Raw genomic sequence first — 22,523 nt, forward strand, 5'->3', positions numbered from 1 at the left:
TCTGTCGGTGACAGCACCCATCCCAGGTCACTGGTACAAAACCGAGGGGCTCCTCAACACCTCCTTCCCCGGCCACCCACACTGCTACACATGCGGTCCGCACGCCCTTCCTGCTCTTCTCGTTCCCAGGCTGCCACCGGGTCCCGCTCCCGCATCAGCTCCCAGCCGCCCCACGGCAGCCTCCTCACTCCTGAGCCTCGCCCACCTGCAGCCAGCCCCGCACCAGCCAAGCCCTCAAAAATACCTGACTACGCGGATCTCTCTCCCTCTATCCCTCGCCCTCCACACTAGACCCCGCGAGCCTTATCATCTACCATGACAGCGGCCTAGACTTTCCTCTCGTGGCAATTGTGTGAGTACGTGTGTAGTCATCTGACTGTTCACCTCCCCTACGAACCCACAAGCTTCTAAGGTCAGGGGTTGGGTCTTGCTCACTGATGTTGATCCAGTGACCAGAACAGTAGAACTAGAATAGTACTTGACACCTAGGAAGCCCTCTGTAAATCCTGAGGCCTCAACACCACACTGAATGAAGCCTGAACTACCGGCCAGGCACTGAGAACTCTCCATAAACTGGCCTCCACCCCTCTTCCAGCCTCATTTTCTCCTCTTCCTTAGCATGAGCTGGCCTCTAGCCAGGCCTGCCGTTCACTGGCTTCCACACCATAGGTGCCTCTGCACCTTGGCTCCTCCTTTCTGGCGCCCCTTCCCTCCCCATGACCCAGCTGAGTGGGTCAACCTTGGCTACACATTAGAGTCACCTGGGATGCTTTTAAAACTCCCAATACCCAAGGGCACACCAGATCAATGAAATCTGACTCTCTGGGGGTGGAACCAGACAACAGTGTTTCCCAACGTGCCACCAAGATTGAGAACCACCTACCTCACTCAAGCCCACCAACGTCTCAAGGCCTAGCCCAGGCCCTCCTCCTCCATGAAGCCTCTCTGACTCAACAACTACTGTGCCCTTGGACCTGAAGAAATAGCATTCACTGCTACATCCCACGTCTCCTCACCCTGACCGTGAAGTCCTCGTGAACGCCCCACCTCAACGCCACAGCCTCCGTCACAGTGCCTTACACACAGCTGGAAGAAGGGGGTCCCCAGCTGGTTTGAGTGGCATCTCCTTTTCTTTCTGCTGCCCACCTTCTAGTGCTAATGAGCAGTGAAACACCCGGAATGCAGGCATCGAGATGCGTCAGACTTCTTGCATCTACTTCCAAACTGATTAAAACCTCTCTATAAAACACGGAATTAGCTAAATTATTTTGGTAAACATGAAATTTTCCATATATATCCGTTTAAATCAACTCCATTCTTCATGGCCAAAAAGCATGATAATAGCATAAATGCTGCAAAACAACTCACGAGGCAAATATAAAAGACTCGGTGTCTCCTTTATGATGGGAAAAGAGAATAAATATCCTATTTCAGCAGGTACTACACGATGACTCAGCAATAGGCTCTAAAATCTAACACTTGAAAGCAACCACAGCAGTGGTGCTCAGACTGTGTTAATGAACTCGTGCTAAAGAAACAGACATTTTCATGAGGGTAAAACATTGTTTGGGGCAGAGGGACCTGGACCAAACCCTAAATGTGATCTAAAAGCGCTTAATAACGTTGGCCAGGAGAAGCAAGAACAGATAGGAAAGGGAGGTAGGAAAAGGGCTGATTTTTCTCCAGAGCTCCAGATGTCTTTACGGCTGCCTAATGACAATTACACTCAACCAATTAAGACACCACTATGACAGTTGCATTGTCAGTAAGCCTTTGGACCCCAATGTTGATGGCTCTCTAATTAGTGCCTGTGCAAAGTACAACTGCGACTAATATATTAGCTGATGTAAGAACACTAAAGAAAAACTAAGGAAGAAAGAAGCCTTTTCCAAACGAGTAAGGAGGTCCCGGCCCACGGCACGGACCAGTGAAGATGTATGCTTTTCCCGGTCTTCTTTTACGCTTGGCAACATTGAGTTTACCTCCAAATAAATAGGTCAGAGACCACAGCTGATTTTTTGTTGAAAGAATGGGAATAGAGCCTCTTTCAAGCTCGGCACACCAGAGGAACTGCCAATTTGAAATGATTTACCACTGAAGAGCTTTCATTAACTAGAACATTTCCAATAAGCAGACTACTTATTTGGACTAGGAGACCTGAAGAAAATGGAAGAAATGCTGTACAGCTGCAAACAACCTTGAACCTTTCTCCTCGTCTAAGGAGCCAAGCAGGTGGGAGCTGTGGGGGGATGGTCCCATTTTGCTTCCAGCTGCCAGTGATTTGCTAAAAAAATTTTTTTCAAGGCTCTTCACAACAACCTGGGGCACTGTTTTAAGAATCTGGGAGTCAGGTTAAGTGACTTACCCAAGGTCACAAGAAACATTTTAGTGGCACAGCTGGGGTCAAACCGGGTCCCCAGGCTTTTCTCTAACTGCTGCTTTAGCCAACAAGTCACTCTGCCTCCTCTGATGAGTGTCTGTAAACACATACGGCTTTTAAGAACCATCCCCATTTAAGTGCAATATAAGGAATTTACTGTTTTCAATACTGTGACTCAGGCTTGCGGGACATAGCCCCTGACCCTAACTCATCAATTCTACCAGTACAGCTCAACTGGAAGGCAGGAAGCCAACAACAAAAAAGCTCAGTATGCTGGCAAGGGGCGTGGGACTGGGCAGATGCAAAGGTGCCGCCTACACGTGCTTCACAGGTGATGTGGGAGCACATGTGGGATGGCTGGTAAAACTTCACCCTCTACAGGACCATACTCGTACAGCCACCCCCAAAGTCACAAGTCTATTCTGATCAAGTACTCACAGCAGCCAAACGGAGCCTTGTTATGAGGCCTCAGGCCAGGAACAGCAAATGGTTTCGTTTGTGTGTCAAACCCAATAAATCAGTAGTGGCTGCCTACAGCCCTGTGTTGAGAAGGATTCTGAAGCTGTATTCCATCCAACTCACCAGAAAAATAAATGCTGTCACGGATTTTTCATGCCCACCGTTGGTTTGGGAGTGAGGAGCCACGGAATCTATGCAAGTTACCTGCGTCCTTACTCCATACAAAACTCTGCCTGGGGACTTCCCTGGTGGCCCAGTGGGTAAGACTCCACGCTCCCAACGCAGGGGGCCCGGGTTCGATACCTGGTCAGGGAACTAGGTGCCGAATGCCACAACTAAAGGAGCCTGCGTGCCGCAACGAAGACCTGGTGCAGCCAAATAAATAAATAAATAAAAACTCTGCCTGGCCAACTCCTAGTCATCCCTTCCAGACTCAACTGAGAAGTCACTTCTCAGGAGAAACCCTGCCGGACCTGAAGCCTACACTAGGAGCCTCTCGCCAGTCAGTGTGTTATGGTGCCCACTCTTCCCCTACCCTAACGTCTCTCACACTGTCCTGTAACCACCTGTAACTGTATCCCTTTGGCCTATGAGCAAGGGATGTGTACCCCGCCCCTCAGCAAGGAATGTGTCTGCAGTATTCATCTGTGCTTAGTACATACTGAATGAACGATTCTGACTTAAACTCAGAAGATGGAAGTGGTTTAAAGCCTACAAAGCAATTAGGCAGGGGTCCCTACAAGTGCAGTGCCCACGTTTCAAGAAACGTTTATGCCCTTAACACGCAGAGGTTTTAGGATCTAGTCACACATACTCCACACTTTCTTTAGTAATACCAAAGATTACGAATCAATGAAAGCAAGAGTATTTACTGTTTTCTATGAAACATGACTGTGTTGTGTTATGCAATTAACAAAATGAACTCAATCCCACGGTGCAGTCTTTCTGTGGAAATGCACTACTACAAACATCAAGGGCAGCTTAAGATGCATCAATTGAAAAATAATGAACATCTTAATGGACCTTAGGAGATCCATGCGCTACACACTGAAAACTGTTTTCCATACATCTTGGTTAATCACAATCAATAGAGTCAGAGTCAATGATGATTATGCAGAGTTACTGTAGCTGTGGCCCTTCCCATTATTCCTTGGAGAACCAGAGATGGATAAATGCAGTCATGAGTTCACCAGTATTTATTAAGGATATTCTGGAGCTCCTTCATTAAGGATATAATAAATGTAAAGCTCTCCTCTGGTCTCTTATCAATATCTTACCTCAGACTTATTTACCAGAAAAGCATGTATACCTCACAGCAGAAAATAAATAAATAAAAGTATTTATAAAAAGAGGTCCCTAGCGGGTAATGATCGAATTCTTTATGGGAAACAATCCAATGTCATAATAAGCAGCAGCACAAAATCTATATAACACAAGGTTGAAAGGAACTGTCAAGAGAAAAAGTTTTTTTAAGAAGGAGAAAGACAGAAAGCAAGTCCTTAGTAAGTATAAATATGGGGTGACATTTATCTAATGCAATTTTTATCACCAATCTGTATTTACAAAGCATCTGTTAGCATCTCAAGAGCCTCAATTTTTATCACCAATCTGTATTTACAAAGCATCTGTTATCATCTCAAGAGCCTCAAAGTAATCCTAGGTATTATCCATTTTTATACATTCACATGAAGCTAGAGTATTACAAACACCATCCTTGAGGTCCTCAGCTCCTGAATAGCAAGTGTTGTAAAATTCAGGGCAAATACACACTATTTCAGATCAAAGCCATATTTTGGCATGGTGCATGGTCAATACAAAGGCACATTTTTTTTTTTTTTTTTTTGCGGTATGCGGGCCTCTCACTGTTGTGGCCTCTCCCGTTGCGGAGCACAGGCTCCGGATGCGCAGGCCCAGCGGCCATGGCCCACGGGCCCAGCCGCTCCGCGGCACATGGGATCCTCCCAGACCGGGGCACGAACCCGCATCCCCTGCATCGGCAGGCGGACTCTCAACCACTGCGCCACCAGGGAGGCCCCAAAGGCACATTTTTAATTACTGGGAAAAGTGGAGAAAAAATGGCTAAAAGCAAGATATTTCAAGTTACCTTAGACACGTGCCTATGTCTGAACTATTATTTTCCAACAGTTCTTAATTATAAACAATGATAACATTCCAATAAAGTGTCAATAGGCAAAGTGAACCAACCAGAGATTCAGACACCAAATTTTACATATATAAACTGGAAGCTCAAAATGTTGCTTCATGTCTACATAAGACTGGCAACCCTCTCGACTCTGTCCAGGTTGTGACAGACAGAGCTCTAGGAAGGATAAAAGCCAGAACGACAGCCAGAGGTCACTTGGCTGCTAGAGACGTGTGGGCGGTTTTGCTTGGTGTCACTTGCCTCAGAGGGAACGGAGATGGAGGAAATGCAGGAGGCCAAACAGGACAACTGAGTACTTTTCAGGGAAAGAAGACACCTAGCACTTGGAGACATCAGACGATCCAGTTTTCCCTCCAACCACACTTGACAGAGAAGAAACATGGATACACAGTCACTGTTCCTTCCAGTCAAGGCAGGAGTTGCACCCTAAAAAGGCAGATCACCACAGTGGAAAACGGAAGGTGAGGCATTTAGGAGTGTTGAGAAAAACCTTGACACAAAGAGGGGGCGTGATGTTTTTTAAAACCAAAACGGGGGGGGGGGCACGGGGAATGGTCCTCTAATGTGAATAGTGTGCTTTCTTATGCAAACTGTAACGCTTCAGACTTATGAATCTTAAGTAACAGTGAGGAGGGACTTCATTGCAAAACACCACCATACTCCTGGGCATCTGATAAAAGCTTCTCGCGAGCTAATAGCTTAATGGTTAGCAGAGCTGGCACAAGGCTCCCAGTGAGCCCCCCGCTTGACTTTCTCCCGCAAGTTTTACCCGAGATGCTCTCCTTCACTAGATGGCAGTAAAGCGAATATATTCCTGGCAAATTATACCTAGACCTACATCTCAGGTTATAATGTGACCCTTCTGAACTCACGATGTCATCTGTTTTCAACACCCTTAACTCCCAGAGTGCAACTGTGGAGAAAGAGGACAGTCTAGGCCTCACAAAACAGGATGGGGATGCCGTCATAACCTCGTCCCTTCTAGTCTTTTCCCTCAATGCTAAACGTATAATTTGAGAGACATTCTAAAATTCTTGGAGCTCTCACCACAAACAAAAACAAAGAAACAAACACCATGCTTCCTAATCACTTATTATCAACCAACTTTCTAGATAACATCTCTTCTTCTAAGTCCAAGGAAGGCACACACTAAACCTCACCGCATTTCAGGAACACTACCAGATCACAAAGAAAACACAGACAGAGGCTGAGCTCTGAGAGAAAGAGACAGGTGGCTTATCGCAGAGATTGGTGGCTTCTCAGCACAAATTATTCTCAGGTTAAAGAAATGGGAAATTTTAGCCAGAAAAAATCAAAGTAAAGGTTGTATTTGAATTACATACATAGTCACCGTTGAAGGAACTTCCACTTACCTGACCAGCAAAGAAAACAACTGTTTCTGGTATTTTCTGGGATGGTGCATATCACTGCTAGGTGGCCACATGACACCACAGAGAGGCACGAGGAAGGGCCAGAGTAAGAGTTTGGTAAGTCAAAGATGCGGTAAGGAGGCTCAGAGAGTGCAGGGTCTCAGAAGTGCAAGGAGTTTTCCTTCTCTACATACATTCCCCAAAGTTTCCTCGGTGCTGGGACTGGTGTTAGGCTCTGAGGTTACAAACATGCTTAATACACGGCCCCCACCATTTTAAGACGGTACAGTCAACAAGATCAAACTCTTGATCTTTACCTTTATTTATGGCACTGACCAAAAAAAAGGAAGGTGCACTCAGGAGACGGGGTTTGAGGGGTGGTTTAGAGACTTCAAGGCAAAAAGTTAAATGGAAAAGAAGTTGAGGATTATGAATGCATTTTAAAATAATTTCTTTTTAAAAATTCCTTGGCTGTGCCACACGGCATTCAGGATCCTAGTTCCCCACCCATGGATCGAACCCGTGCCCCCTGCAGTGGAAGTGCAGAGTCTTAACCACTGGACTGCCAGGGAAGTCCCTAAAATAATTTCGTAATCTGGAAAAAATAAAAATCCATCTGCCTAAATCCAGTAATTAAAATATGTATTAAAAAACAGGCAGAAAAATAAACGGTACACACCAAAAACCACAACGGGAATTGTGGTGGCATGCTGGGATTTAGGTGGAATTTCTCTTCTCCACTTTCTAATAGTTTTGCAAAGACAATGTGGTTTTACTACTGTTTTCATTTTTAACAGAAAGGAAAGGTCCATACATGCCATAAAAGAAACCAAAGTGACGTTATAATAGCCAAGCCATTAGAGTAGCGAGCGAGGGCTGGAGAAGGCAGCGCTGGGGCCCGGCTCTCTGCACGCCCCCAACAGAAGCACAGCGGGGCAGGCAGGGCACGGGTGCCAGCCCCACTCCCCGGACCTTGCGGAGCCTCAGCTACCTCACCCAGAATGAGCGTTTCCGAAGAGAATCTCTAAGTTCCTTCCGGGTTTCAAGCTGTGTGATTCTAAGTTGAAAAAAACTAAGAAATCAGAGAACAGACAAAAGAAGTTAGGAATTCCTCCAGCTTCCCACGTAACATGTAGTATACAGGTGGGGGGAAGGGAGTCTATCAAATGTTAATGCTTTTTTTCAGACTAAAAAAAATGTATTAGTACTACAGAGCATTTAATGAAATATTATATATCACCTGTAGTTTTAAAAGATGCTTACAAATTAACTGAAAAAAAATACATGGCTGTAAAGTTAAGACAAAAATGCTTAGGCGAAGCCTCAAGGCCGCGTGATTAGCTGCCTTATAAGCTGCAGATAATCACCCCTCCGGAGGTGTGAGGAGGGTAGATGCCGGGCGGAGCGGCAGTGGGCACTAATAGGCTAGCGCCCCATGGAACCTGTGGGAGGAGGCAAGGCTTGAGCTGGGCGTGAAAAAACGGGGACTGGGTTACTTTTGGGGGTAATGAAAACGTTCTAGAATTAGATAATGGTGGGCAGTTACACAACCTTGTGAATATACTAAAAATCACTGACACAATTTAAGAGGGTGGATTTTATGGTATGGAAATTGCATCTCAAGTTAAAAAAATGACACGGTCAGAGGTAACTAGGACAGTGTGGTGGGGGGTGGGGAACCAAAGGTGCCCTGGGAAGAGTAATGAGGAGAAAGGGAGGTTGGAAACAAATTTCAAAGGCTCCAAACATCAGGAAAAGGTAACTGGAAAACTATCACCCATGAGATAGGAAAGGAAGCAAACACTCATGGACAAGAGTGAAAGATCAAAAGCTTTGAGAATAACGTCTGTTTCCTCTGCTGGAAAAACAAACCTCAGGTGAGAGGCGTCCAGGTCCTTTCACTGGACAGGGACTCGAGTGTCTCAGCGTGTCCGAGTGAATGCGCGTCTGAAGGGTGCCCTGTTTCTGCGCGCAAAGAAGAGTAAGGCAGAGCCAAGACTGGGTTCGCTCTAAGCTTAAGTGTGACACAAATTAGTCTAAGCCTAAGCAATGCAGCTCCAAACCAGGAACATTCACATGAAAGGACTGAAAAGCTGGGAAGAAGCTGGGGCGAGATTCTGCAACATAATCTTCATCAATTATATAAAATACATTTAACAGGTTTAAATGCAAAAATGTCACATCGGTTAGCTGCAGATATAAAAAAACTAAGCATCTGAACAGATTCTACTTGTGTAAAAAAATAGAGAAAAAGGAAGGGAAGATGCAAAATAGGAGAAATGCAAGAGAAGTAAAAGAGAAGGAAATGGTGAGATGGCCACTGTCTCTTTAAGAAGCTCCTTGGAGATACATAACTGCAGAAAGCCTGGTGAATACAACATTGATTGGGAATGAGGTAACCACAAACACCGCTGTCTCAAATGAAAAGGGATTCAAGATCTGACCCAGAAAACAAGCATCGTAACCACCTGATAAAATTTTAATGATAAACACAAAATGCTCTATATACAAGCAAGATTGAAGTATCTGATGCTAGGCCATAAACGTAAGGTTCTCTTAGAAAGAGGGGCCATGAAGAGCCTCTCTGACCCACAGATCAAGTTTCATCTTATCGATCCACTAAACTCTGCCATCGCTTTGCTTTGTGCTGGCATAATCTGTAATGTTGAGCAGGCCTCGAGGGAACGGAGAGGCAGGAAAAGAAGGACTGGCATCTGGACTAGTGTCCAGATAAGAAATTCATAATTGGCTTTCGAGAATCATCTCCCTTATTTCTAATTCCTTTTATGACTCTTTCAGTTCAGTCTCAACAGTCTGTCCTCAAAGGCCTCTGACACACCAGGAAACTTCTTTAAGCTAGAATGATCCCAGTCCCTTTGGGAGTTATTGAGGAATCTCAGAATTAGCAGGTGAAAAGGATCTTACCTAGCGTGAGCTCTCAGGCCCATACTTGAGCAATGAGGGGCAGAAGCCTTGAGCCACACTGGTAACTGAAGGGATAAAATTCTAGATTTCTGGTCCATTAATTTTTCTAAAAGTAACAGTTCTATAGCACTCCCAAGAAGGGTATTTACTGGCCTCGAAATCATGACCAGTAAAACACAAGCTAATGGAAAGTGTTCCTCCTAAGGCTTATCTTGTTTGAAGCAAAATACTTTTACATAGGTACTACGGACCACAAAATATTAAAATAATCTGACTCTTGGAAATTTCAATTAAGGAATGCTTCTGAAGGAAAGAGTTTTCTTTAAAGAAAAAGGCTCTCCTACTACTAAACTGTTAAGTCCAAGGTTTGTTTTTATTTGCTCCTCCAGGTAGAAAGCACTTCTGGGTGTCTCACTCCGAAGTCAATCCAGACTCAGAAGTTTACGTGTCCTGGTCTCTATGGCATTAAGTACACAATGTGAGACTCTAGTCCAAGACATCTTGTTAATCCAAGAAGAAAGTTATCTTCTTATTATACATTAAAGAAACACATGAAGACATCTCTGTAATAAAATATGAAGCATTCATGAAAGTGGTTTTTGGAACAGAAGCCAAAGGAATTTACAGAAGTTAGAATTAAATTTCTTGGCAATGGAGACAAACAAAAAGCCTATTTCAGGGCAAGTTAACTGCAAATACGAACTGTGTGGTGGGGAAGGAAGATTACCTGTGGCCACAGCCCTTCCTCATAATAAAGGCTTCAGAACAAGAGAGCAAGAACAGCACCTGGGGCTTCCCTGGTGGCGCAGTGGTTGAGAGTCCGCCTGCCGATGCAGGGGACACGGGTTCATGCCCCGGTCCGGGAGGATCCCATATGCCGCGGAGCAGCTGGGTCCGTGGCCATGGACGCTGAGCCTGCGCGTCCGGAGCCTGTGCTCCACGACGGGAGAGGCCACAACAGTGAGAGGCCCGCATACCGCAAAAAAAAAAAAAAAAAAAAAATAGCACCTGTTTCTGCCAACACTTATTATTATTGCTTGACTTTTTTATGTCTTCATAAAATACAAACTGTTTGCCTTAATGAAAATCTAACAGAACATGCCATAAGAGTGATTTAAAAGCTCAAAAGATACATTGACACAAAGGGATTACAGAGCCGCTCCACACCACTCGCTTCTCACCACTAGCTTCAGAGATCTCAACTACTGGAGGATAGAGTCATGGAGACGGCCCATCTCCACGAGGGCTGTGAGTGGGAAGGCACACACTCCCAAGGGAGAATAAGGTGGCTGGGACGCAGAGGGTGGTCCATGAAAAGTGAAAGACCTTAGGATGAAGAATATTAACTGAAAAACTGTTTTTGCTTACCCAGCAATGACAACACCATCGTGAGAATGCACATCACATAAAACTGCGTCAGGAATGTGTTCCAGCTCACTCACGGCACCTTTGCGATTCTGCATAAGAAAAGGGGGTGCGGTTTATACTATTCTCTGGATAGCTGGGAGACAAAGCATTTCGCTCTCAACTACATTCATGGCAGTTTTTTTATGGCATGGACCGTGTCCATAGTTATCAAGACATTCGAAAGGACAAAGACAACTAATATGTTAAGCTATGTATTTATGAGTTACAAGCACACTGAATGAAACTACTGGGCACGGGACGCGCGAGACGCTGGCCCTGTCCCTGAGGGGATTACAGGACATTAACCTCTCCACTCTGCAGTAGGCTGCTAGTGAAGACATGTATAAAGTGTATTTAAAAAGTTCAGTTCAGAGGAGAGAAAGTAGTTAATGGTATTTTACCTGTTAACACCTCTTATAAATGCTCTCAGGATAAAATGAAAAAGTATATACAACAAGATAAAAATCAGGATGGGGAAAAGAAAAGACATTGTTTTTGACTGAGAGGTCAGAGGTTCATAGAAATGGTATTTAAAGGAAACCCTAAAACCCGTAACACAGTTGCTCCTGAGGAGGGAACTAGGTGGTAGGTGGAGAGAGGTGAGAGGGAGATGTATTTTCCAGTATATGCCCTTTTATGACTTTTGATTTACTGCAACACGTTTATTTATTGATTCAAAATATGTATAAATAAAATAATTAGTTTTAAAATAAAGGGAATCTTGAAGAATATAAAGTATTTACATGTGGGATGTTGGGAAGGGCAGGGCAGGACAGTTAAGCCAAAAAGCAAGCATGAATAAAAGGTATTCAACACCAAGCCATCAAAAAATATATACACATAACTGAGTTGCTTTGCTGTACGCCTGAAACAATATTGTAAGTCAACTATATACTTCAATTAAAAAAAAAAATACCAAGCCATCCATAATTTCAACTTTGCTGTACCAGCACAAGGATTAGAAACAGTGTGTGTAAGTGGCAAGCACAGTTCTCAGCACACAGCAGGTTTTCAATAAATGGTAGTTACTATTACTATTTATATTATTAGGAGACAGATGATGACATCCGTTCCATTAAAGCCAACGGTTATTAAGCAGCTGTACTCCAGGCACTGTGCAAGACGGTCTGCATGGTGATCTCACTGAACTCGAGGACCAAGTCCAAGGCTGAGGGACACAACTGGACACATCCAGGTGGGGCTGTCCTGCTAGTGGAGACATGGGGATGGAAGGGAAGGACTTGAGAATCATCTGTTCGAGGGCCACAGACAAAATGACAAGAACAGCAAAGCTCTTTTGAGGGACAAGCTATTGAAAGAAAAGGAGAGGGCCTGCGTGCTCACGTCCTCCACTAAGTTTCGTCACGTGGCTTACTCCCCATCAAGGGCTCCAACCCCACACTGGTATTCTGGATTAGAGAGATCCTAGAATGCTACAGTGAAATGAGTGTATGCAAACACCAGGGAAAGGAGCATCATTTGCACGCTGGCTCTGAACTGCAGGTCCAGGTTAAGTTCCTGCATTCACAGGTCATCTCCTGTGTGGAAGTACTGAGAACCCTGGGGCCCCTTCTCAGCTTCCTCAAACACCAACCTAGGAGATACCACACCAAATCACCTTCCCAACCCATCCTGAGGTTGACCACGAATAGCACCAAACCACAGCATCTGCGTGCCAAGGCCAATGCTAACTGAGCAGCAGACACAGGCCACGCCCTGTGGGAGGAGTGTTAGATATATCGTTAGACGCAGCTACTCCCAGCTCCACATTAGAGATGAGAAAGCAGAGGCACACAAAGGGAAAACACCTTGCTCTGCACTACCTTTCATGTTTTCATAAGAAGTCCTTTCATTCTAGAATCACAAGAATCCCATCACTACAGTTAACGCAAGAGTCGTCATTTGACATTTTACTTCTGTAGTCCTCACAGGTAACAGTGCAGGAAATGGGCCAGAGACACTCCACAGAGAAGCCTCCCTCCAGTCTCCCTGCAGTTTGACTCCAGGTCATTCAAGCAATGACCTCTTATTAAGCACTTATCAAACACATGGCTTTGGGCTTGCTGGAGAACAACAACAGAACAGACGTTCAGTTAGATTGCATGTAACCTGTATACTGGCATTAAGTGCCAGATGCTATGAGGCGGGTCTTTAAACACCTTCACTTCTGCCCCCTCCGGCCTGGATGAGGCGGCTGTACCTGCTTCCCTCCCAAGCTTTCTAATACCAAAGAGGAAGCAAAGAACTCAGCTGCTGCTTTCTCTCTTAGAATCTGACATTTATGAATTCGAGCCAGGGTACATGGAATATCTCCAGCTCTCATGCTCACAAATCTCAGAAGTATCCCTCCTTCCCGGACAGAAAGGCCCTAGCAAATGCCTCACTCTCAAGCTTTCCTTAAATTATGGCTCCTCCTGCCAGGGTCAGACCCTCTGCCTTCCGGCCCCCAGCCTGTCTAAGCAGCTTTGCCAAACCCAATGCCTGCTCTCACTTATGTCCTTCACGCAGACATAACCAAGCGAATGGGCAAGAGGGCGAGGGGGGCGCCCCATGCGAGTTTATTACCTGGAGTGGATACACAGAGCGGGGGCCAGAGGGATTTGTACTTAGTGGTGGGTCTTCATGGCCGAAGGATGGCTATGCTAATCCTCTTTAGAAGGATGGTTCTCACCCAGGGCTGATTTTGCCCTCAGGGGACATCGGACTGGTCTGAAGACTTTTTGGTTGTCAGAGCTGCGGGGAGGAAGAGAACGCTTCTGGCATATACTGGGGAGAGGCTGGACATGCTGCGGAAGACCCTGCAATGCCCAGGACAGCCCTCACCGCAAAGTGTCGGTCCCAGATGGCACTAGAGCTGGGGCTGAGAAACCCGAGTTAGAGGGACACTACTCTTATCAACTCTGCTAGGAACTGTGACGCTGCCCAGATCAAGAGTACCGGCCACTAATCAGGTTATGGGGTGACTGGGGACAGACATGCACATAGGCAAGACGTCACGATCAGTAAGGAGCAGAAGCCTGTTAATCTCAAAGTCTATTAGGATTGACCTTTACGGGAGGGGAAAGAATACAGCTCTGTCCTTTCCTTCCAGCTGAATTTCCAGCTACCCAGGTGGGAAGAAACGGGCACCACACTGCTGTCTTGTCATGCCTTAAACAGCTTTAGGTAACACTGTTCTTGACAGTTATTTTCTACAGAAACACTGTTCTGTGCAAATTCATAGCTGTGATCTAATATTTCTGTAGAAATTCTGAAGTGATAAATGTTATGGAAGCAAGCCAAATGGTTATGTGAGGGAAGAGAAGCCAGTACTTAGAGATGCTTAATGATCTCCCTCTTAGAATTTGCTGGAAATAGCATTTTCAGCCCCTCTTCTGTATTCAGGCGGTGCTTTCTTGGTCCATCCAGGGAGATGGTGGCAGTGAAAAGGGGCTGCACTGAGCACTAGCCCAAAGACCCCAACCATCAGAGGCGAGGGGACCGGATCCTCGGTCTCGCCCCTCCTCTCCTAGAGGACAACAGGACGCTCCCAAAGAGTGTGCTTGAAAACAAGGGCAGATACTCTAATGGGCAACAAAAGGGGCAACAAATCACCAACGGCTGAAGGGACGCTCACCATCCTCCTCCTCTCTTTGTTTCTGGCAGTTAATCTCAGGTGAAATTGGAAGGACTCAGTGTTTAATCCCAGGCTCGGATTCCTGTGTCCTTGCAGGCTATTCCCCTACAGGTAATGATATTGGCCACTGCCTACCTTCCAGTTGGTTCTTAACATGTGTTCCTTGGCTCGGCACTCTTGGAAGATGAGCTTCCAGCAAGAATAATCGGAGATGCTGCTCTCGGGAAGGTGCCCTTCCTGCTGGCACAGCCTGTACCAGAGTACTTCATCTTCTGCAATCACCTTCCACGTCTTGCTCACCTAAAACAGCAGAAGTGACACAAATGTCAAATTCTGCAATTAGAGAAGTCCCTTGTCATCCAAAAATCAATCAACACCTTTATTACTGCCCTGGGTTTATGGCAGTATAAAATGTCTCATTAACAAAACACTCTGAGGCGAAAAAAAATACAAGCAAATGTTTCCTGTTTTATCTTTCAAGATTTCAAAATTGTTGTACTACCATGTAATATCACATTTTAAACTACTTGGTTAAATTATTTTATACATATATATGTATAAAATATAAAGAAAAAATACACAAATACATAAAAGGCATAAAATACACACTGTAACACGTTAATAGATATAAAATCATACAGTTTTTCAGAACAGAATCTCTTTACTTTTTACCAATAAGCACTTGTATTTCCCTCTTATAGAGCTAGAGACCAATGACCTCTGAAGTAAAGAGCTGTAATAAAATATCCATAACCCAAAACTTCTAGTCATATGAGAAATTCAGATTTATATTATGTGCAAAAACTTAGATTTTAAATGTGTAGATTAAAAAAATTATTTAACAGAAAACTCAAGCAATTATCTAGGATGGTAAGATCTGACATAGAGGACTTCCCTGGTGGCGCAGTGGTTGAGAGTCCGCCTGCCGATGCAGGGGACACGGGTTCGTGCCCCGGTCTGGGAAGATCCCACATGCCGTGGAGCGGCTGGGCCCGTGAGCCATGGCCACTGAGCCTGCGCGTCCAGGGCCTGTGCTCCACAACGGGAGAGGCCACAACGGTGAGAGGCCCGCGTAATACAGGAAAAAAAAAAAAAAGATCTGATATAGAGAAATTAATATTATGACTGGACTGAATTTCAAATCCCAACAGTATCCAGAGGAAATGGCCATTTTAGCTATTAGTGCTTTGTCTTCCAACCCTAACTTTGGGGAATGATGGATTTACTTCATCATGGGATAATGTACAAAGCTGGGCAGACTGCAAAAGATGGACTCTGCTCGCAAAATGAGAAACTGATCCAGCAGATCAACGTGATCCAGGGTCTGCACCACACTCTGCTTGCTGTCCACCCAAAGGTTTAGCCTCACTTCTAGTACAGTAAGAGTCACGACCAGTGGTTCATGGTAACGTGTGCTCCTGAACACTCCCTTGGGGCCACTTCAAGACATCAAATACTCAGACAAGAAGAGAGAACACGAGACAGAGAGCACAGCACGTGCATGGCAGACTCTCTTGACACAAGGGCACCTCATTTGAGAAATACCTCTAGGGAGTTAGCTTCCAGGACTACAGAGCTGAAGATCTCCGAAAATCTGCTCCTCCACAAAACCAACAAGAATACTGCCAAAAACTGTCAGAATCAACTTTTTCAGAGCTCTAGAAATTAACTAAAGGCTTGCAACATTCTGAGAAGCATCTATTCAAGAAAAATGGCTGAATCTTGGTAAGAATAGCAACCTTTGTATTGTCTTCACTTGCATTAATCCCATCCTCATCCTCTAGCTCCATGGTAGCCTTGAAAACCAACAGCCTCCAACTATAGCAGCTGTAAAAACCAGCAGTCTAGCAGCTCCCAGAGAGGCCAAATGGGTTTATAGCTCTCCAAAGCTACCATCCCCAGAGAACCGTCACTATTTGGCCTGTCTGGCAGCTTGCTAGAAAGCTCTGTTCTCATGGCTTGTCTTTATCTAATCTGACTTAGATCTAACTCTGTCCTATATCCAGGGCATTTGTCAGAAAAAAATAAGGGACAACTGTTTAACAGTGCAGCTGCCTGACATGGCACTACCAAGTAGGGCTAAAAGGAGGCTAATCGAAAGCCTTAAAAGGAAAACCTGGGGAGTGGGATACCCCATTATAAATATATTCAAAATACTAAAGGAAAGCATATCTAAAGAAATAAACTTATGAGCAAAATGTCTCACAAAGTAGAGAATATTGACAAAGAGACAATATTTTATTTTTTTTAAAGAACCAAACAGGGCTTCCCTGGTGGCACAGTGGTTAATAATCCACGTGCCAATGCAGGGGATACGGGTTCGAGCCCTGGTCCGGGAAGATCCCACACGCCACGGAGCAACTAAGCCCGGGTGCCACAACTACTGAGCCTGCGCTCTAGAGCCCGCGAGCCACAACTACTGAAGCCCACACGCCTAGAGCCCGTGCTCCACAATGAGAAGCCCGTGCACCACAACAAAGAGTAGCCCCCGCTCGCCACAACTAGAGAAAGCCCACGTGTAGCAACGAAGACCCAACACACTTAAATAAATAAACTTCTTAAAAAAAAAAAAAAGAAGATAGTAATATAGGAAAAGAGGAACAAAAAAGACATACTGACAGCTCCTTAAATGGCTGAAGGCAGCCATCACATTTCCCCTTAGTCACTTCTTCACTGGTCTAAACACACCCATTTTCTCCAACTAATTGTCATAGGACTAGCTCCCCTACCCATTATCTCTGAAATGTACCCTAGTATTTATGCATCTCTGGTGTCCCTCTTCAAAAGTGATACTCAGGACTAAACAATACCCCAGATATAGACTGTCAAGTGCCATGAACAGAAGGATTTTACCAGATACTAATTTGCTACTTCACTTGAAGATACATCCTCATGGTTACAGAACGTATGGTCCAGAGCTTCTGGAGTCTGTTTATTTTATTAAATATTTAAGGCAGACAAAAAGGTACATATTACAAACACCCACGGATACACCACCCTGCTTAATAAATATTACCAATAAGCTTAAAACTCCTATGCATCTCCCAGTGTCCACATCCTTTTCTCGCCAACAGTAACCTCAGTTTGGTATTTATCAATCTTCAGAGTCTTTTTAAATACAAGTTGCAATTAAAGAAAAAAAAAGTCCCCATTTCTTACTCTCACACTATTATGTTTTAAACTTAAATTCTTAACTTTCTAAACTTTCTATCCATTTTAAATTCCAGCTCATCGCACATACCCACCCCCAGCATTTTATATCATTTTTGCATCTCAATTCTGTTATCCATTGTAGGTATGCTACTTTTCCTTTACATAAGTCATCAGCAAAATACAGTCTGTGGGGCTTCATGTCTTAATTATTTTAAAAAATTAACCAGGATAGGGCTGAGGACGGAGCCCGTGGCAAACCACTAGAGCCCTCCCCCAAGGCTGACATGGATCCATTAAGCAGCCCACCCCAGGCACGGCCACAGCATCAGTTACAAATCCACTTAACCACACTGTCATCCCACACTTCTCCATCTTAGCCATAAAGGCATCGGGGAAACAAACCCTCATCTGATCACAAGTGGTCAGGCAATAAAGAATGGGATAGGGCTTCCCTGGTGGCGCAGTGGTTGAGGGTCCGCCTGCCGATGCAGGGGACGCGGGTTCGTGCCCCGGTCTGGGAAGATCCCACATGCCGTGGAGTGGCTGGGCTCGTGAGCCATGGCCTCTGAGCCTGCGCGTCTGGAGCCTGTGCTCCACAACGGGAGAGGCCCCAACAGTGAGAGGCCTGCGTACCGCAAAAAAAAAAAAAAAAAAGAATGGGATAATGACTCAGTAACACTGGAGTTCCAGTTTCGACTAGACAGAACACCATGGTTTTATTTTTGGCATGTTTGGTCCACACCTGAGCCTGTCCATGACACTGGGTGGTGTCTGTCCATCTGTCTGTGCCAAAGTGAGTCTCAGCACTAGGCAATCATGAAGCACAGATAGGGACAGACCAACATCAGCTGTGACGGAGCCAGGCTACAGCTCAAATAGCTCCAGAGCAGAGTACTTCTCCCATAGGCCCCTGCAATTCAGGGTTAAATAAAGTATAAGGGTGAACACACAGACACCCTCATGGGTTCTCAAAGGCACAAAGTGCTAGCCAACCACATGGCAGTTTACTCTGATCCCTGGGATACACCAGCGCTTTTGTGTAAAAATTATAAAATGTAAAATTTTGTAGAATTTATGAAATGTAACTACTAGATGAAAGACCCAGACTCATTATTTCACTACACAGACCAGCACTTCCCGAAGCATATTCAATAGAATAGCAGCTCCTTAGGGTATTAATAAGTTACTTAAAGGATTCCACGGTCACACGAGTTTGGAGAACACTGGTTTAAACAAAACTAAGCAGGACTCTTCACTGCAGAACTTCTCAGAGCTTTTAACAGACTGACACGTGTTGCATATCTCTAAGAAGGAAATATAAGAGGCTGCATTCCTCGAACTTATCTGGCTCCTGAACTCTTCTTACAAGGAGTGTCTCAAAAGCCCAGTGTCCTCCAGAAGACACCTTACAGAACACTGATATAGGTATCACTCAGTCAATTAAAACATATATTGGGCACCAACTGTACGCAGGCACTAAGGCCAGCAATTCTTATCTACTTTCCACCTCAACCTGCCAAACTGACACCTTTTGCAGGTGGTGACACCCACGGACATGACCAGATTGGGGCCGCCTGCCCATGGCTGGGGAAGCTAGAGGGAAAAGTTCTGGTCTCTGCCCTTACAGTCGAGTTGGATCACAAGACTGGCCCCCAACAGCAGGTAATCTTTGTAATTCTGCAGTCCAAAAATTAGCTACAAGGCTGCACTTCGTTAGATGAAGCCAGTGAATCATCATCATTTCAGGAGAATCCAAATTCAATGCTCAGTGACTACAAACTAGAATATCCCAATTAAACATTCTGGATGAGTTTTAATGAGTACTAAACTGTACAAATTCCAGCCACTTTAAAACGGAGAAACTTTTCAGGGACTTTCAAGAACTCTCAAATATATGTCAGACCTTAAAAAATCTTGGAAGCCGAAAACATTTTTTTATATCAGCTTTGAAGAAAATGTCAAATTGTCTTAAATAACACAATCTGAAATTTGTACAACAGGGTTATGGGATAAAAACCTGAGAACAAAAAGTTGATGTTTCGGTGTGTCATCGCCACCACTAACCCCTAGACCACAGGGCCTCTTCTGTAGAAAATAATATTCAGGATAAAGTTTAATCCTGGAAAACAAACAATAAAGCTCTTTGAGGGATTTATAAAAGCTAGAGGTGAGAATTACTTCCAAAAAGGGATCAGGATTGTATCTACGATTAGGTATTGAACACAAATGTGCCAACAATTTCTTTAGCAAATGATAAAGAGAGGGTTGCCTTTTTATTCTTCTTTTAAAGGAGAACAAAAATGACAGGCTTTAAGAATTTCTTTTAATCCTGAAGGGGGAAAAAATCAACAAGAAAAACACCTAGTTAAAACTTTCACAAGTAAATTTTAAAGAGTATCACCAAAAGGAAATCTAATTGTTTTGATTTCTTAAATTACATTAAATCTAGAAAGTTTACGAGCCTGAATTTTCCAAAGGCCTAATGGTCTTTCTTTAATAAACCAGGATTGGACTGGCCCTGCCCAGTAAAAGCCCCACTGAGTGAGCCTCAGCTGCAAGAATTTGCTAATAAAAGTGTCTCCAGCATTTTGCTTTATAGCACCACTATGAATTGCAGCATTAAAAAAAAAAAAAAAAAAAACCCTTGTCTCAAAAACTAGCTTTATTAACTCTGCCTGGATTAAGGTTACCAGTGAGGCCCACAACAGGGGAAAAAGTGTCACTGTTCCAGTCACACAATGACATAAGGAAGTCTACCTGGGGAGGACACACCACTGACCTCCCTTTGCTAAACCCAGTAGTCTTTTCTCAGCCCTCCTCTCACTTGACCGCTTGTTACCTTTGATCACTTTCACCTCCTTGAAAATTGCTCTCCCTTGGTTCAGAGGACTGCGCACGCTAGGTTTCTTCCCAGCTCACAGGTACCGCCTTCTCAGTCTGCTTATCGTCTACTCACTGTCGTGCCAGGGCCCAACCCCTAATCTCCTCCTCTATCTACACTCAGTTTCCTGGCTTTAAATACCATCCATGTGCTGACTGCTTCCAAATTTACATCTTCAACCCTGAGTTCAACCCAGAACCCACCTGCAGCCTCACATTCAAGTGCTGATCTTCCCCCCAGACTTCCTCATCCCACCATTTCCCCTGGTTAGTAATGGTAACCTCATCCACCCAGCTGCTCAGGCCAAACACCCTGGAGTCCTGCTGACTCTTCCTCCTCTCCCCACACCCAACCCATCAGCAACCCTGACTCCACCCACTTCTACCAGCACAGTCCTGGTCCAAACCACCATGTAGCCTTCAAACTGGTCTCCTTGCTGCCGGCCTTGTCCCCCGGCATATTCTTCACATGGCAGCGAAAATGATCCCTTTTAACATATAAGTCAGACCTTGTCACTCCTCTGATTAAAACACTTCAATGGCTTCCCATCTCATTCAGAATAAAAGTTCAAGTTCTGTTAACAGATTAAGTGCCTTTTGAATTTGGACCATCTCTCCTTCTCTTAGCCCTGTTTGCTCACTACATCCCTGTGTTAGTTTCCTATTGATATTCTAACAACTTATTACAAACTTACGGCTTTAAATGACACACATTTATTCTCTTACAGTTCTGGGGGCCAGAAGTCTAAAATCAAGGTGTTGGGGGAACTCCCTGGAGGTCCATGTTTCCACTGCAGGAGGCACGGGTTCAATTCCAGGTTGGGGAACTAAGACCCCATAAGCTGCACAGCGTGGCCAAAAAATAAAATAAAATCAAGGTGTTGGCAGCAGGGTTGCATTCCTCCTGGAGGCTTCAGGGGATGATCTGTTTCTTCACCTTTTCCAGCTTTGAGGGGCCACGTACATTCCTTGGCTTGCAACCTCTTCCTCCATTTTCAAAGCCAGCAACATAGCATCTCCTCTCCTCTCTGACCTCCTGCCTCCCTTTAAGGAGCTCTGTGGTCACAATGAACCCACCTGGATAATCCAAGATGACTCCATGTGAAGATCCTTAACTTACATCTGCAACGGTCTTTTTACCATAAAAGATAACGTAGTCACAGGCCTGAGGATTAGGGCATGAACATCTCAGGGAGGCCATTACTCGGCTGCCACAGCCTAGCCAGTCTGACCTTCCTGCTGTTCCTCACACAACAGGTACACTCACCTCAAGGCCTCTGCACCTGCTATCCCCCTCTGCCAGAGACCTGCCCAGCTTCCTTCTTCCCTCCTCAGGTCTCTGCTGAAAGGTCACCTTCTCTATGAAGTCTTCCCTGGCCACCCCAGATGATGCAACCCCCAACATCATCTCTGTTGTCTCATTTTTCTCCGTAGCACTTACCACCATCAGATATATTCGATATTTAATGAAATAGTTACTGCACATAATGTAAAGCTTTCCAAAAGGCAGGGGTTTTTATGTTTTGTTCACCGTGTAGAATGGTACATGGCACATAGTAGGCCCTCTGTAAATAACTGAATGAGAAGAATAAGTCCAACTTTTTTTTTTTTTTTAAGTTCAACACCTAAAGAAACTGGATTGCTGGGCATATAGCCAGAGAAAACCATAATTCAAAAAGACACATGCACCCCAATGTTCACTGCAGCACTATTTACAATAGCCAGGTCATGGATGCAACCTAAATGCCCATCAACAGACAAATGGATAAAGAAGATGTTGTACATATATACAATGGAATGTTACTCATCCATAAAAAGGAATGAAATTGGATCATTTGTAGAGACATGGATGGATCTAGAGACTGTCATACAAAGTAAGTCAGAGAGAGAAAAACAAATATCGCATATTAACGCATACTTGTGGAACCTAGAAAAATGGTACAGATGAACCAGTCTGCAAGGCACAAATAGAGACAGATGTAGAGAACAAATGTACAGACACCAAGGGGGGGAAGCGGTGGCAGGGGGTGGTGGTGGTGTGATGAATTGGGAGGTTGGGATTGACATGTATACACTAATATATATAAAATAGATAACTAATAAGAACCTGCTGTATAAAAAAATAAAATAAAATTCAAAAATTATGAAAAAAAACGATTGTTTTTATTT

General features: G+C 44.5%; 1 protein-coding gene across 1 annotated transcript in view; it reads right to left on the reverse strand.

The window, feature by feature from the left end:
* FBXW8 (F-box and WD repeat domain containing 8) overlaps window positions 1–22,523 on the reverse strand; it is a 115,290-nt gene that overhangs the window by 72,525 nt on the left and 20,242 nt on the right. Inside the window, exons 3-4 of the mRNA XM_082640817.1 lie at window positions 14,457–14,621; window positions 10,667–10,755 (exon numbers count right to left, since the gene is read on the reverse strand). Coding sequence (XP_082496943.1) covers window positions 10,667–10,755; window positions 14,457–14,621 — 254 coding nt within the window. The remainder of the gene's footprint in view (window positions 1–10,666; window positions 10,756–14,456; window positions 14,622–22,523) is intronic.

The sequence above is a fragment of the Mesoplodon mirus genome (genome assembly GCF_964341445.2).
Source record: "Mesoplodon mirus genome assembly, chromosome: 13".
Lineage (NCBI taxonomy): Eukaryota > Metazoa > Chordata > Mammalia > Artiodactyla > Ziphiidae > Mesoplodon > Mesoplodon mirus.